Below are 17,311 nucleotides of genomic sequence, written 5' to 3'. Positions count from 1 at the left end.
TGGCCAGCTCAGCCCACCAGGGGGCGGGGCTGGCTGGCATGTGGTGCTGGGGGATTGAACCGCGGTCCCTGTGCTTTGCTTGGCTTAGCTTGTTCTAAGTAGGTGCTTTAGACCACTGAGCCATCATCTCACCAGCCCTTCATTTGTTTCTAATAACAATATTTGTCTTAAAGTCTATTTTGTCAGATGGTACTCCAGCCATCGTTTAGTTATTGCTTGCACAATTTTACTTGCAACAGCTGTATGTCTTTACGCTTGTGTCTTATAGGAGGCACATGATCACTTTTTTTTTTCCATTTTGCCAATCTTTGCCATCTAAGAGGTATTTAATTCACTTAGATTTATTGACGATTTTGTTAGTTTCCCATTTGTTGATTTATAAAACAATTTAATCTGTACTGCTTTAGCTTACTTCCAAAAATGCTGCTTCTCTATAGGGCTCTTCTTTATGCTATTGTTGTAAAAATTTACATCTTTATACATTGTGTGTTCATCAATATATATTTATAATTATTGGTCCATGCAGTTATCTTTTAAAAGGAGTTACAGAAAATTTGTATATGTGCACCCCTGTTCTGCTTAGCACATTAGGCTAAGCCTGGCTATTCATAATGGAGCTGAAGCAACACAAACATTTAAGCAAGGCTTTATTTAATGTTTCTATTCTAAAAAAGTGAAAAACACAGAAGATGAGCTACAGTAGATCATTCGTCTAACATAATTTGCCTTGCTTTACAGGGTTCCTGGGGGCTATGGCTGTTTTGAAACCTGGTGTAATTTGTGTGTGTGTGTGTGTGTGCGCGCGCATGCGTGCTCTATGTACCATTTTAGTGTCTTATCTCTTATCTAAAAATCTGGTCTGAAGAAAGGATGACAAGTTGAAATAGCATTTTACCAGTTTAGAATGAAATATTGGTTTTCCTTTAGAGGTCTCCTCACATTTTATTTATAATCCAATTACAGAACAGATTGTTTAGGTACCATGTATGTGACCTAGTGTCAAGTATCTCTTTTTTAATTGGTGTATAACATTCACAAGGACTTTGTATCTGTACATAGTAAATCTTGCTTCTTTTTTTTCCTATTCCCCTCCCCTTTCTTCAACCCATCTGCTTTTCTGTATTTACCAAATTTGGTTTCCATCTATTCTCTTTTACCTTATCTCGTCCCTCCTTTCCCCTCCTTCCTCTCTTGTTCCCACTCTTGCTTGAACTTTTTCTTCCCATTTCCCAATGTCTGTTACACATTTCGGTCCTTATTTGCACTTTTGGTTTCTTACACCAGAGAAGTGATGCAGTATTTACACATGTGTGCCTGATTTATTTCACTTAACAATATGGTCTCAAGGTCCTCACACCCTTTTAATTTGGGTTGCTGACTTTGGTAATGACTCTCTCCTTCCACATTAACAAATAACATGGCAGTCACCGGGGAGTTTCCCCCTTCAGTAGGACTCTTATTTCAGACAGTATACAGCTGTCCTCTGAATAAGGGCTCTCCAAGACATCCAAGTAGGTTTGTTCAGTTAACCAGTGTCATAAAACTCAGGGCTCGAGTTAAGGATTTGAGATTTATCCTGATAGTAGTAATTAAGACACGGAAATGGCTGAGATTAAAAGGAAAATATGTTTTAAAAAGAGTCTAGAAAATAGTTTGTTAATAAATACAGAATTAGTGAATGGGCAGATGGATACCTGAATGACTACTAATAGTTCCTCATTCATTTTGCTGATCCTTTTCAATATTGTGCAGACTGAATTCTCAGTTTTTTTAGAGACCAATTCAAAGTAAAGCTCTCTGATCCCTTTTTAAAGGCAGGTTTAAAACAAAATGACTTAATGACCTAAGGAAATTAATAAGTATGCTAATTTTTTTTCATCAAATACCTTATGAATAATGAATGAACTAGTCCCTTTTGGAAACTTCCATGGTTTATAACTGATTATAGGAAAAATAATTTTTTAGCATGACATATGCAAAGGAGAAATTACTTTTAAGTATAGTATCTTTAAGATATTTAAGTATAATATCTTTAAGAGGTATAACTTTGTGTTATAATTATTCTCAGAACTTCAACCTAGACATGGTCTGTCTTTCTCTTTTTTCTGTTTTGGAAACACAATGCCTTTGCACTGAGTGACACCACTCTCCTTTAAAATTTTGAGACATGGTCTTGCTAACTTGCCCAAGCTGGCCTCCCAGTTTGTAACTCTTGTATCAGCTTCCTCTGTGCTGGGATGACAGACGTGTGCCCCATACATGGGTCAATAATGTGCAACTCTTATAGCGAATAAGTTAGTTGAAATAAGATGCTTAGAGAATTATGTAAATAGGGAAGAGATTTTTTCTTCCTAGTATTGTATATTGAATTCCTCCTTTTCTTAGAGACAAAAATCAGTATTTCTTATCATCAATTTACTGATGTCATTGAAGTAATGTAGAGAGCAGCAGAGGTCAGTGGGAAGGGATATTAGGCATGTAACCAGGTTTATTTAGTATGGGTTAATGAACTGTAGATAGTGACTTGGAAGGAGAACATCTAGAGATTAGAGTAAAAAACAGATTTTGGAGAGGAGAATAATTATTTTAAGACTTTTATTTTGTATTTAGGATAGGGTATGCAGGGTGTACAGGGTCTCACTGTGTAGATCGGACTAGTAGTGATCCTCCAGTTTACAGCCTCCCAAATGCTGGGATGACAGGCACGCACCACCATGCCCAGTCTCAGTTGCTGGCTCAGTGAGTCCTGGGGGTGGGACCAGCACTGCAGTCCAGAGGATTGAACTCTGGGCCCCTGCATCTGGCTAAGCAGGCACTTTAATCTGCTGAGCTATTTGGCTGGCCCTAGGAGAATAATTATTAAAAGGTGCTTTTTTTTCTAGACAGTAAGGGACAAGAAAGAGAAGACTTGTTATAGAGGTTTTAGGGGGAAAAAACCTCATTCCTACTTAGGCTGTTCTTTGAAGCTCATCCCCTAGTGTCTTTCTCTTTTATTTGAGGTTGAATAATATCTGGGCATGGTAACAACAGAGTAACCCCATCTAGTGAGGAGGGGTTGTGATTCCATGCAGGGAGAGGTGAAATGCAGAAGCAACGGCAAAAGCCACAAGCAGTGTTGCACTGCAGACCTGCTGGGGAAAGAAATCATGTTGAAAAGACCATAGAGGATCATGGCCTTTGAAGGGGAAATAATAATCACCTTTATTGAGTACCTGTCTTATGTGTTTAAACAGTATTATTCCTACCATAGTTAACAGATGGGACTGACCCAGGTACTCCAAACCCAAACCTCAAGCAATTATTATTATTTTTTTAAACATTTATTTATTTATTTATTTATGTGTGTGTGTGTGTGGCCAGCTCAGCCCACCAGGGGGCGGGGCTGGCTGGCATGTGGTGCTGGGGGATTGAACCGTGGTCCCTGTGCTTTGCAAAGCTTGTTCCAAGTAGGTGCTTTAGACCACTGAGCCATCTCACCAGCCCCTCAAGCAATTATTTTGAAACACTTTTTTTTTTAATCTGAAGTCCCTTCCCCCTGAAATCTTAATGTGGAACACTAAATAAAACTGATAAAGTTGGCACTGAAGCCAGGCCACTCAGCTTCCTTGACTTTTTCAATTTTATTCTCCTGGAAAGCTCTGAAGTATTTCTGGAACTGCAGTGTGGCAGTCACTGCACTTCACCTTATTGCTGTTCTCTGTGGCTTGAATATGTTGGTTGAAAGTTACTTGAAGAACATCCTCATTTGCCTTCTGTTTGGTGTTAGCCTGGCAGGTTGTTTCATGAAAAGGTTATTAATGGAGGTGATCCCATATACCTGAACCTATGTTTGTAGTCAGCATCTTTTGTCAAAAATGCATATTTAGAAATTTTCTTTTCCTTGTCTTGAAGGTTATGGCAGTACTGCCTGAAGAAATGAAACTGGGCCCTGATCCCTATGGTTTATCTTGGGAATTGGTGATAGGGGCAGCTATTGTTGGTGTTTTTGCTGTTCTCTTATTTTTATGGAGAAGTTTTCGATCTGTAAGTAACCAATGTGTACTAAGAGAATGTTTATTCTGTGTCTAAATATTTTTTAAAATTAAATTCTGGTACCAAATACATTTTAAAGAATGAATTGATAGGAGATATGGTTGTACTAAATAAAAATTATTACACTAAAGACATGTTGCCATTGACTTCCCTCAATATACTCCCTCTCACTTTGATCATACTCATCCCATCATTCTTGCCACTTTCCAAAACAGTTCTGGAAGTTCTCTTTTGTGAGTGTCTTTAGTTGCGCTGTTGTGGTTGCCTTGATGCCTTGTATAGATTCAAAATACCTTTCGTGGTAATTTTGACTTTGGGACACAACTAGAAGTCATGATGAATAAAGTAGACAAGGACTTACCATAATATTTTCATGAGCTTGGCCTTCTATTGGAAGACCCTCAGCAGCAGTGTTCACTTAAGTTTTCATCATATGTCATAAAGACCTGAAAGAGAACTTCCAGGATGACTTCAGAAAGGGCTAAGACAATGGGCTAACTATGTTGGAAATGGGTAGAAGAATTTTGACAGGAATTAATGGCAATGTGGCTTTACTGCAGCAGATTTTAAAATTTGAATGTTCACCATATATTTTGATCTTGAGAAATTACTTTCTTCCAAGAATAAGTTATCTGCTTATTTTGATGAAACTGATTTTGGAACATTTTTCAACTCATGACATTTAATAAACAACACTTTGTCTTCTGAGGAAAGAAAATAAATAAATAAATAAAATTAAATTTTGCCTTTAGACTAAACAAATAGTAATATGAGAAAACCTTGCTGTTTTTTCATTTTGTGTCTGGTGATATGTAGTAGTACCAATGTAATTCTTACTCATTTGTAAGATTTTTTTTTCGTGATACTGGGAATTGATCCTAAGGCCTTCACACTGAGTTATATCTTCTGCCCTTTTCATAATATTTAATATTGAGACAGAGTCTTGCTGTGTTGCCTGGGCTAGGCTTGAGTGTGATCTTCCTGCCTCCCAAATACTGGGATTATAGTAACATACCTCTGTGCCTGCCTTTCTTCCTTGTTAAACTTCTTTTGTGGGGGCTGCCTGATAGTTTAGCGGATTAAAGTGCCTGCTTAGGCAGAATACAGCGGCTGGGGTTCAATCCCTGGTCTGCATGCCAGCCCCGCTGGTGGGGTGTGCTGAGATGGTGATTGAGACTGGGTGTGGTGGCATGTACGTGTAATCCTAGCACTTGGGAGGCTGAAAACAGGAGAATTACTATGAGTCTGATCTATATAGTGAGACCCTGTACACCCTGTACTAAATACAGGAAGAAAAAACACAACGTCTTTTGGTCTCTTTTTGGAGCTATTTGTTTTTAAATTTTGGCCCTGTGCTCACTTCCATATGTCTTAACTTTTATTTTTCAGTTCCTTTGTGAGCTTCTGTTACCTTTTTAATTTCCCAGCGTGATGTTCCAGTTCCCAAATTTCCTGTTCATCCATACAATTCTACTGTACTTCTCTTTTAAATGTTTTGTTAATTGTACCTCCATGTATAGCTTATAGGTGATTTAAGTCCTTTGTCTTTTCTACTTGGTTGTGCTCCCTCAGCCCCCAAACTGATCCTTTTACAATTGAGTTACTCCTTGATTATTTGAGAGAAAACTTAGAGAAGAAAAAGTTTGGTTATGGTTTCTTTAGAGTAAGTTCAGGTCTATAGTCTTTAAATATTTTTTGAAATTTATTTATTTGATACAGGTCTTGCTACACAGTTCAGACTTGTACTGCTCCTCCTATCTCAGCCTTCCCAGCACTGGGATTACAGGTGTACCCATGGCTGGTTTCCAGCCGGCATGGTACACCTGGGGGGTCATGGGCCTGCACAGCATGCAGTAACTGGGATCGAACTAGAGACCTTGTGCTTGCCAGGCAGGTTTTAGGCCACTGAGCTATCTCCCCAGCCCCAGATCTATAGTCTTATGGCAACATTTCTTAGACTTTTATTTTGGTTATTAGGGATGTGATAATAGGGACTTTTGAAATAGTTTGTTTTAGGACCAAATACATTTAGGAAACTGGGTTAAATGAAATAAAACCTATATCTTTACACCAAACTGATTTTAGAGTCTTTATCATGGTCATGTACAGTGTGAATCATTGGTAAGGACTGTAACATTCTCCTTGGAAATAGAACACTTTGGGTTGACTTATCATATTCATAGTAAAGCAATAAGAAATCTGTTGTTATTTTTATGTTACGAATAGAAACTAAAGAAGTTAGAGTTACTTGAGTGTACTTGTTTTAATGTAATTTTTGTTAAAAATGTGTTTCAGGTTAGCCGCCGCTGTTACGTGGGTAAGCTGATTTTGTATTTTATCCTATTGTGCACAATTTTAAGTATTGTAATTTATTTATGATATATGTATATATTTATATCTGTTGTTCTTTCTTCTAGGGAGAGAAAAACAGCTTGCTATAAAGCTTTCTGAACTAATTGAAGAAAAATGTAAACTACTTGAAAAAGTTAGCCTTGTTCAAAAAGAGGTAGGACATGGTTGAAAATAATATTCATATTAGAGCTAGGGAACCTTGCACTTCTCTATGTAGCTACTTCTATGTAAATTTGTTATTAATACTTTGCCGAGTTTTCAGGTTCTGTCACTCAACTTCAGTGCTTACCTCATCTTACTAGCATTAGTGATTGTGATTGTGATAGATATAAGGTGCTTTCTCTGCCCTTTCAGTTTGTGTTATCTCAACTAAGAAGCTCAAACATCTTTCTGTGTTTATTGCCCATGTTGTTTTTTTTGTGAAGTTGGCCTTTTGAAGTTATTTTCATAAGGTATAGTTACCTTTTTTCCTTTTTATTATGTGGTATCTTCTGTGTTTCTAGTCTAAGGAAATATTTGCCTCTCCTAGTACAGTGATGCATATTGTAATCCCAGCTACTTTGGAAGCTCAGGCAAGAGGATTGAAAATTCAGAGCAAGACTGGGCTTCAAAAAAGAAAAAAAGAGCGAGAGGAAGGGAAAAAAAAGCTGAAGATTGTAAATGAGTGGTTGTTTCTCTGCAGAATTGTGCATCTATGAAAGCAATCAACTTTCTTTTGGTGGGGGGTGGTGTTGGGAATTGAACTTAAGACCTGGTGCTCGCTAGGAAGGTGGTTGTACTGCTGAGCTATAGGCCCAACAATCAACTTTTGAGTCTTTATTATCCTCCAAAGAAACTATAGACCCCTTAATTAATGCTCTTTATCCAATTTGTCCTACTTCAAATCTCTGTAATGATTTATTTACATTCAATTTCTATAGATTTTCCTTTTGTAGATACATCACGCAAATGGAATCATACAGTTCATGTTCTTTTTTATTGTTTTTTTCTCTTAGCATGATGCTGAACAAAAAAGAAACCACTTCACTCTGAGGCATATACTCAAAAGAGATACTGTTTTGTTCATGTTACATAACTAGAATTAATTTCTTCTTTTTTCAAATAATGTTACTTTTTGTTTGTTTTGAATTTTGGATTATTTTTTGTAATTTTCTGAAGAATGCCATGAATTTTGATAGGGATATCTTTGAATTTATATATTGGTTCTCTTTCTATTTATTTTGTCATTTTCTTTAATCATTGCTTTTTAGTTGACAATGTGTACGTTCCTTTATGTCCTTGGATAAATTCATTCCTAAAACTCTTTTTGATGTACTTAGAAACTGAATTGTTCTTGATAGCTTTTCCAGATAATTTAGGTTAAGAAATTACACAAATTTTGTATGTTGATTTTGTAGTCTATGATTTTATTGAATGTATTAAAGTTATATTCTTTTGATGTAGTCTTTGGGGTTTTCTACATGTAGCATCATCCCTACAAATAGATCATTTCTCTTCTTCCTGTCTGATTTGAATAGCTTCTGGGTCTTTTTCTTCTAACCAGGTTTTATTGGTACATTTAGATATGTGTAATGATCACATTTATGATAGAGAATTTGTACCAGTACATGATGGAATGTTTTCCCATTCCACTACCCACCCTTCAGCCCCTCCTTCCTTCCCTGTTTAGAAAAACTTTGTTTCCATTTTTTTTAATTTGCTTTATTTTCCTCCCCATTTCAACATTTTCTTCCTGTTTCACAATACCTCTTATGTATTTTGTTTTGTTTTTCCATAATTTTATTGAGAAACAAATAGCAATGAGACAGTTTCAAACCAAATTGGTAGGACAGTTTCAATAATTAATACATTGCATACATTCTTCCTAGTGGTTAATTGCTGTACAAGATGCGGACTTGATCCTGTTATATATTTTGGTCCTTATCTATACTTTTGGTTTCTCACACCAGAGAAACAATGTGATATTTACATGTGTGTCCTAGTTATTTCACTTAAGAGAATGGTCTCGATCTTAACCTTCTTATGACAGTAGTATTCCATTGTATAAAAAACCCACATCTTCCTTATCAATTCACCAGTTGATAAGCATTTGGGCTGTTTCCAAGATTTGAGTATTACAAACTGCTGCTTTAAAAATGGGTGTGTTTACATTGCTGATAGCTTCAGCTTTCAGCTCTGTTGCTTTTTTTTTTTAAATTTTTTAAAAATTTTATTTATTTAATGTGTTTGTGTGTGGCCAGCTCAGCCCACCAGGGGGCGGGGCCTGCTGGCATGTGGTGCTGGGGGACTGAACCACCGTCCCTGTGCTTTGACTAAGCTTGTTCTAAGTAGGTGCTTTAGACCACTGAGCCATCTCACCAGCCTCTCAGCTGTTTCAAAAGAGGAAATATTAGCTGGGTATGGTAGTGTGTGTCTGTAGTCCTAGCATTTGGGAGGTTGAGGCATGAAGGTTGCTGTGAGTTCCAGGTCAGACTGAAGTACACAGTGAGACCCTGGCTCAAAACACATGGTTATTTTTTCTCCTGGTACTGGGGAATGAATGCAAGGCTCAGGCTGTACTAGGCATGTGCTGCACTAGTGAGCTATAATAAATCCATAACCACACTGCTTCTCTTTTGTAAGGTTTCTTGGGATTATATTGGGTTCATCAGAATAATCCTGGGTGTTATCTCTATCTCAAGATTCTTATCATATGTGGAAATTTTAAGCAGTACAACATGGACATTTTGGGAGAGGATCAGTCAAGCATAGAGTCCTATCCTAAAGCCTGAGCTACTTGGCTCACCCTATACACAAGTCCTGAGCTCTTTTTTGTTTGTTTGATCTTCTCAGTTTTTGGTGCTGAAACGTTTGCTCAGTTTCTCATCTAGCAGCGTTTACTTTTGGGGCAAGAAGTGTCAAATGCAGGGTTTGCCTCTGGAGAATCCTTCCTTCTGATCAGTTCTCAGAGTTTGAATGAATGGCTCTATGAGGCCTGCATATAAATCATGTTTTTAGTTTCTATAAAAGATTGATTGATTGATTTTGGCGGAACCAGGGATTGAACTCAGGCCCTTATGCTTGCCAGGCAAGCACTTATTCTACTGAGCCATCTCCCCAGCCCATGTTTTTAGTTTTTTTTATTCCATTCTTCTTGTTCTAAGCATGAAGGGTTATTCAAAACAACCAAGTCTTACTAACTGCTTTTTGTTTGAAGTCTTGAGTTGCTTTCAGCATTGTGTATTTTTCATTTGTTGATGGTTGTTCTCTTGAGAGCTTGTTTGGAGGTTCTAGCAGGGGAGCGCAGCTACTCGTATACCCTTGACCGAGGAACGGTCCTCCTCTATCGGGGGTGGTCGTCCTCTTCGACCGAGCGCGCAGCTTCGGGAGGGACGCACATGGATCGTTGAGGGAGGAAGGGGACACCCGCCTAGCCAGCCAGATCAGCCGAATCAACCCTGGCGATCAATGGGGTGACAGATGTCGCAGCCAGATCGCCCTCACATCCGATGGTTGTTCTCTATGTTTTAAAAGAGTTTCTATTCCTTTCTTACTGCATTTATCATACTATAGGATTAAAAGTGAAAATTTCTGGCCCTGGGCAAACACCTGTAATCTGAGGCTGAGGCAGGAAGACTGAAAATTTGAGGTTAGCTTGGGTAATTTGACAATTTAATGAGAGCCTGTCTCAAAATAAAAAATAAAAAATAAACAGTAAACAGAGGACTTGTAGATGTAGCTAAGTGCAGAAACCCTGAGTTCAGTCCCTAGAACTGCCTCTCCAAATGAAGAATTCTGGTGGATAGTTACTATAGAATTCTCCTGTTGAATACTTAAAGAAGAGGTGTATATATACACAAAAATATACCCCTTTTGGGGTGATGGTGGTGGTACTGCGGATTGAACTCAGAGCTTTCACACTAAGCTACATCTCCTGCCCTTTTAAAATTTTTATTTATTTATTATTTATTTAAAATTTTTTAGGGGCTGGGAAAGTAACTTAGAGGATCAGTGCCTGGCAAACACAAGGTCTTAAGTGTGATTTCTAGTACCAAAAAAAGACAAAATTTTTCTTTCTTCTGGTTTTTTGAGATAAAGTCTCACTATATAGGTTAGGCTGGCCTTGATCTCGCCATGTAGCCCAGGTTGGCCTCCAGTTCAGTGATCCTCTTGCCTCATCCTTAGTGCTGGGATTCCAGGTGTGTGCCACCATGCCCAGCCCCTTTTTTATTTAGAGAGAGGATCTTGCTAAGTTGCCCAGGCTGGGCTCAAATTTCCCATCATTTGGTTTCAGTTTCCCAGAATGGGATTACAGCCACGTGCCACCATATCTGACTTCAAAAAATACACTTTTTGAATACGTGTTTGGATGATCTTTAATAGAACCTGTTTGTTAGAATTTTTACTTCCTTTTAAGTGGTGAATGCTCCAATGAGTTGTATTCTTGTGTGTTCCAAGAAGAGGACTTCTGATGGCTTTCTTAGTCTTCGTGCAGTTCTGTGAGATGTTCAAGTTAGTGAATTGTGGTGTGTTAGCTGCCCTGGCTTTGTTTGTGAGAATGATCAGATCTGACAAACGTAAAGCTAAGTAAATCCAAGCAAATTTAACATCCACGTGGAGATAGAGCTGTCTGCATTTCAGTGGCAGCCTAGATGAAATTTGGAGTATGACTTGTGATTTTGCTCCTGTCTTTCCTTGTTCCAGTGTGAAGGATTAGAGTCTTCATTAAAGGATGCCGGCTTTGAGAAGGAATCATCAGAAGCGCAAAGTCTGGAGGTAAAAAGTTGTGCAGCTTGAAAATCTGGGGAAAGATCTTATTAAGTAACAAACTTTAAAAGTAATGTATAGGGCTGGTGAGATGGCTCAATGGTCTAAAGCATCTACTTAGAACAAGCTTAACAAAAGCAAAGGGACCGCGGTTCAATCCCCCAGCACCACATGCCAGCCAGCCCTGCCCCCTGGTGGGCTGAGCTGGCCACACACACACACACACACACACACACACACACACACATAAATAAATAAAATTAAAAAAAAAAAAAAAGTAATGTATAGTCTCAAAACTATTTCAAAGAGGCTGGGGAAATAGCTCAGTGGCATAAATACCTGCCTGGAAAGTGTAAGGTCCCAAGTTCTAACCCTGGTATCACAAGCACAACAAAAAACAGCTATTTCAAACAAGTGTGCAAGAGCATCTCTGGATGTTAAAACATAAGGGAAAAGTAAGCAGAGATAGCAGAACATTACTAGATAGGATAAGATATTTAAAAAAAAATTGACCTCTTGTTGTTAACTAGTCTTGAGTGAGATATAGTTTACTGGAATCTGGACATGTTAGAGTTTTTTCATTCTTCATTCCTAAGACACGAATGAAGGTGTCTAGGCCTTTTTGACGCAGTTTTCTGTAGAGAGGGGAAATGGGATGCAATAGTCAGGAGTTTAGGGATCATTGGAAACACTAAGGTGTATAAATTGTGACAATATTTGCCTTCCCAAGAGAGTAGGAGCTAACTAGAATTAGGCCAGAGGTTTGTAAGTGGTGATGTTTTGGTAAATGTTTAGCAAGTGCTGTCTGAAGAGTGTTTGCTGAGTTCTGGGGTATAAATACTACTATGGGCAATTTCAAGCAACCAGCATGATGTCCCTGAATGAGAAGTGTGGAAGAGGTCTGCACAGTTGACTTTTTCCTACACTGATGTGATTCAGCAAATTGTAAAGAAGTATGGCAAGTTGTAATGCAGCTCAAGATAGATAGGTTAGTTAAGACTGTTTAGAGATCGAGAATTGTAAAAAGAAGAGTAGTAACAATGGATGTCTGTGCCACACGCCCATAATTCCAGCCTTTAGAAGCTGAGGCAGGAGGATCCCTGTGAGTTTAAGGCCAATCTGGGCTGTCCAGTAAGAGCTTGTCTCAAAAACAAAACAAAAGGTCCGGGGAGATGGCTCAGTGGAATAAGTGCTTCCCTGGCAAGGGCCTGAGTTCAATCCCCGGTTCCACCAAAAAAATAAAAAACAAAACAAAACACAAAAAAGATTTTTAAAAGGCATTTGGCATGCTAATAAGAGCAGTAACAGCATAGCAGATTTATTTACTGAAGCTTGGTGGTATTATGGATGAAGTACATCAATTTGCTGTCAAGCAATTTACATAGTCTAGCAACAAAATCAATGTTTAGCTGAACAGAACCTTTTGGAAAAGTTTCTCTAATTTATTACTTTTACTATTTACTTACTTATTTTATCTTTTTTTCTTTTCTTTTTTTTTATGCTGGATCTTACTATGTAGTGCAGGCTGGCCTTGAACTTGCTTGTGTAGTCCAGGCTGGCAGTGATTCTCCTGCCTCAGCCTCCTGAGTGCTGGGATTACAGATGTGTGCCACCATGCCTAATTTTAGTAATTTAAAAAACTTCTTTTTAGAAATAGAAATATAATTGAATGTGAACTTGAAGATGGTACGACTTTTACAAAGTTTGATGGTTGTATCTGTACATAAAAAACCAAACAATCCTAGACAATGAAGGGAAGAAGAGGTAGAGGGGAAAAGGAAATAAGTGGAATATAGATATGCCCCATACAGCAAGCTAGTGACCTCAATCAGTAGAAGCATCGGAGGTCCTAAGCATGAGCTAAGAGTAATAATATCAGGGAGAACAACAGTGGGGAAGGGGATTGATGGGGAGGGATGGAAGGGGACTAAAAAACAAGCTGTGTTGTGTACATGTGATTGTAAACGTGTAATGCAGACGTGTACTAATGACAACCAAGCAGCCAACAAACCAATAGAATTGTTTATAGAGTCAAGTCAGAGCATTCGTATAATGATAGAGTTTGATTTGAGGAAATTTTTGTAAATGAGTTTTTAATTACTATACTATCTTTTGGTTTATTATTTTTTTTAAAACAAGTTTGATGAAGGATCACAAATATCAAAGGTATGTTTATTAATAGTATTTATAATCCATTTGGAATAATCCAATAACAAATCACTTTTTTTTTTTTGGTACGAATCACTTTAAAAAGTTTATAGGAAATATAATTCAATGGGGACTATTGTTATAAAGCATTCTTAATTGTTTTTAAGTTTATTATTTATGTTTTTATATTAAATTAGATTTGTTTCTCATTTTTTCCTTAACATGCTTTTTAACATGCTTTAGATCAGAAGAAGCTGGCAAATTGCTTAGTAGATTTTTTTGCCCAATGATATGACAGAATATGACAGAGATTTTCTGGCCTTGAAGTCTGAAATATTTACTTTCTGACTCCTTATAGAAGTGTCACAACTACTGCTAGAATTGCTATTATTTTAATATTGTAAAAAGGAACAAATATATAAACTATATATAAGTACATATGTTTAGTTATATTCATCTGAATTACCCTAACCAAAACTTCCCATGTCTGTCTTACAAGTTTGCTTTTTGTTTTAGGAAACCTATGAAGAGCTGGATAGGAACAAATCTAAGCTTGAAGATGAAATACTCTTTCTAGAAAAAGAACTAGAAAATGAGAAATCTAAACATTCTGAACAAGATGAATTGGTAAGGCTTTTGAGTTTCAGGAGAATATAAGAGAAAGAACGTTTTGAGTTTTAAAAATTGATATGGTGTTAGTTAAAATATTACATACACTGTAAAAAAATGGAAAGAATATAAAAGGTTGTGAAGTAGAAAGCAAAATATTCGCTTTCTAGGATTATCCTAAGCATCATGCTTTTTTTTTTTCCTGAGACAGCGTCTCACTATGCATTTCACCTCCCGAGTGCTGAGCTTACAGGCCTGTGCTGCCCTGCCTGGCTCTCATGCATGTTCTTAAAGACATTTTCTTTATGTGCTGTAGAAATAACTCAAAGAATTTAAATTATCACATACTTAATTATGTATAGCAAGCATTATAACTGTCGTTTTATTTTAAAATCTGGCTTCAGGAAAATCTTGATGTGAGATCATTTAATAAGATGTGATATTGGTGACTTAGCTTGAACTTGTGTGAGTGCTAAGAAATATCAAAGTTAAGGTGAGGTAGTTATATAATTTTGGCATAAAATTGCTTTCTGCATATGATAAATTAACTGAGAAGTTGATTTGAGCCCTCATTAGTGAAACAAGATGCTAGGTTAGCAACATATTTATATATAGATTAGTTTTCTTATATTTCATATATATATATATATATATATATAAATAATAGACTTCTTATTTATTGATTGGTACTATCTTTGCAGAAGGCTGATGTTTCAGAAAAGATACAGGCTCTAGAAGATGAATCAAAATCCCTCAAGTCCCAAGTCGCTGAGGTAAGTTGGTGTAACGAGTCTATTACTTGTGAAAATCATTTAATTATTTTTATTATTAAGGAATAAGATACTATGTTAGGATTTGAGTATAGATCTTAGTTTTTTTTTTTTTTTTACATGAAGTACTTCAAAAAAGTTTTTATTTTCTCTGGGTAAATATTTATTGTTATTGTTATATACCAAACAGTGTTAAAGGAGCGTTAACTTAGCATTCATAGACAGGGCCCGTGGCATTCCACTTTCAAAAGTAAATAGTTAACAAAATTGTTTGTACAGTGTAGGAGGTTGTGAGTGGTAAAATCATTTGTCTAAGGTCACTTGGCAGTTGTTGACAGAGTGAGGAATTCACCGATTCAGCCTTTTTCTTCTATTCCTTGATGGCTTTGCTGTCAGTATTGGCACATATTGCCTGTGTTTAAATTTCACTTTTGAGGGAGAATGTAAATACGAACATTTATTAGATTAATTCTTATAAACTATAGTTTTTTTTTGTTTTGTTTTGTTTTTAAACTTAGGCCAAAACAACCTTCAAAATATTTCAAATCAATGAAGAGCGACTTAAGGGGGCAATAAAAGATGCAATGAACGAAAACTCTCAACTTCAAGAAAGCCAAAACCAGGTTTGTGCTCTGTACAGACTCTTTGATTGGTCCCAGCTAGGAATAAGAGTAAGCTTCTTTAAGCATGTGGAGCTTGTTGATTAGTGGATGTAACAAAATCAAAAGTTGTACTAGAAAGTGTCAGAAAGTTCTTAATTATATTGCCTGAAGTCAGTAAAATCTCAAATGAGTTCTCATTGTGATAACTAGCCTGTTCAAGAAAGCCACTGTAGTCCTTAAGGACCAGTGGCAGTATTGTAGAAAGTAGTTACTCTACCCCTTTTAGAATATATAGCCTCACTTCCCTTCCCTCCCCTCCCCTCCTTTCCCCTCTCCTCTTTGTTTTTTTTGAGACAGGTTCTTGCTATGTACTTCACACTAGTTTTTGAACTGACTGTAGCACAGGCTATCCTAGAATTCTTGGTGATCCTCTTGCCTCAGCCTCTTGTGTGCTGGGATTACAGGCCTGCACCACTACACCTGGCTGTGAGATTAGCAATTGAAAACGTAACCCTGCTGCATCCTATTCAAAGATTGGATTACAGTTTAAAACAGATTTTATTTTTTCTTCAGTTTTAGTTACCACTTGTAACCTCACAGTAAGTAATAGTCTTTAGCACCAGCTCCTCCACCAGACTGAAGGAAGTGCAGAGAAGACCAGTGAGGATAATTGAAGCCATCAGTCTGGAGCGTACGGTGGTAGAAATTTTGTTGGAAGTACAGATGTGGATTTAACTTCTGTTCTCCTTTCCTTTCATACCTAGAAGCTCCTACACATCTACATACGTTTCTTCCCTATTTTCTCAACAAAGTTTTTCAGTGATTTTTTTTTTTTTTTTTGCAGAACCGGGGATTGAACTCAGGCCCTTGCGCTTGCCAGGGAAGCGCGTATTCTACTGAACCATCTCCCCGGCCCCTAGTTTTTCAGTGATTGTATTATGATTCTCTTTGTAGTCAGTCTGAACCACGGGGTTTTCCTCTCATATATTCTTTTAGCCAACATTTTATCTTTCCTTTAGTTAGTAATTGTAACTGTAATTCACCTGTGCATTCTCTTTTAATAAGTGCCATATTCGTGCACGCTCATGCTTTGATTAATCTGTTAGTTTCATTGTTTTTGTTTACAGCATTTCTTCTTGGGATCATCTGTTCCCTTGGTCCAGACTTTGTTTTGTTGGTTTGTTAGGCTTCTGTTTTCCTGAGATTTTACTTCACTCCCATCCTGAGGATTCCATTGTATCTGCCCAACTTTTCTTTTTTTTTTTTTTCTTTTTCACTCCCCTCTCCTCCCTTCCTTTCTCTTTTTCTTTCTCTCAAAACAGAGTCTTGTTGTTCAGTTCAGCATGGCTTTGAGTTCACTGTGAGTAGCCCAGGCTGGCCTCAAATTCATGGTGGCCTTCCCACCTCGGCCTCCCACATGCTGGAATTGTAGGTGTGCACCACCATTTCTGGCTCCCATTCTTTCTCTTGGGCTCAATTTTTTTCTTGCATTTAAGATTTCCTCTTTTTTGGTTAATTCATGCTTGCAAATATCTTGTTTTTGTCTCATATTTATTGATATTTTAGTTGCACACCAGTTGGGTTGGATACCATTGGGTTGGAATTATATTCCCCCCACAACATTTTGACATTATTGTTCCAGTCTTCACTTTTCATTGTTACTTTTGGGAAGTCAAAGGCTATGCATGTTATAAATGTTTTTTTTGGCCAAACCGGGGATTGAACTCAGGCCCTTGCGCTTGCCAGGGAAGCGCTTATTCCACTGAGCCATTTCCCCGGCCCCCATGTTATAGAACTTTTTCTTTTTTTTTTTTTTTTTAACCCTATTTTTTTGTTCCCTGGAATCTTAGTATCTTAATTGTTTCCACTTCCTTAAAATTGCAAAAGGGTGTGCCTTGTTTGGTGTGTGTCTCTTTTTATACAGCAGGCTGGGTACTTTTATTCTGGAAACTCCTCTTGATTTAGTGCTGAGAAATGCACTTGAATGATTCCATACTTTAGAAGGATAATTTCTGAGATAATTGCTTGAAATGTCATTTTAAAAAAAAAATG

The 17,311-nt window shown here is 37.3% G+C and overlaps 1 protein-coding gene across 9 annotated transcripts in view; it reads left to right on the top strand.

The window, feature by feature from the left end:
* Mia2 (melanoma inhibitory activity 2) overlaps nt 1–17,311 on the top strand; it is a 119,078-nt gene that overhangs the window by 39,053 nt on the left and 62,714 nt on the right. For 7 of the 9 annotated variants that reach the window (XM_023706588.1, XM_023706590.1, XM_023706586.1 and 4 more), the window contains 8 exons: nt 3,892–4,023; nt 6,328–6,349; nt 6,450–6,538; nt 11,068–11,139; nt 13,270–13,296; nt 13,795–13,905; nt 14,589–14,660; nt 15,176–15,280. In XM_023706588.1, the coding sequence (XP_023562356.1) occupies nt 3,892–4,023; nt 6,328–6,349; nt 6,450–6,538; nt 11,068–11,139; nt 13,270–13,296; nt 13,795–13,905; nt 14,589–14,660; nt 15,176–15,280 (630 nt within the window). The remainder of the gene's footprint in view (nt 1–3,891; nt 4,024–6,327; nt 6,350–6,449; nt 6,539–11,067; nt 11,140–13,269; nt 13,297–13,794; nt 13,906–14,588; nt 14,661–15,175; nt 15,281–17,311) is intronic. The other 2 variants (XM_023706595.1, XM_023706587.1) reach the window with 1 other exon arrangement.

The sequence above is a fragment of the Octodon degus genome, unplaced genomic scaffold (genome assembly GCF_000260255.1).
Source record: "Octodon degus isolate 3935 unplaced genomic scaffold, OctDeg1.0 scaffold00265, whole genome shotgun sequence".
Classification (NCBI taxonomy): Eukaryota; Metazoa; Chordata; class Mammalia; order Rodentia; family Octodontidae; genus Octodon; species Octodon degus.
The sequence above is the reverse complement of the archived record's forward strand: the minus strand, read 5'-3'. Positions and strand labels throughout refer to the sequence as shown.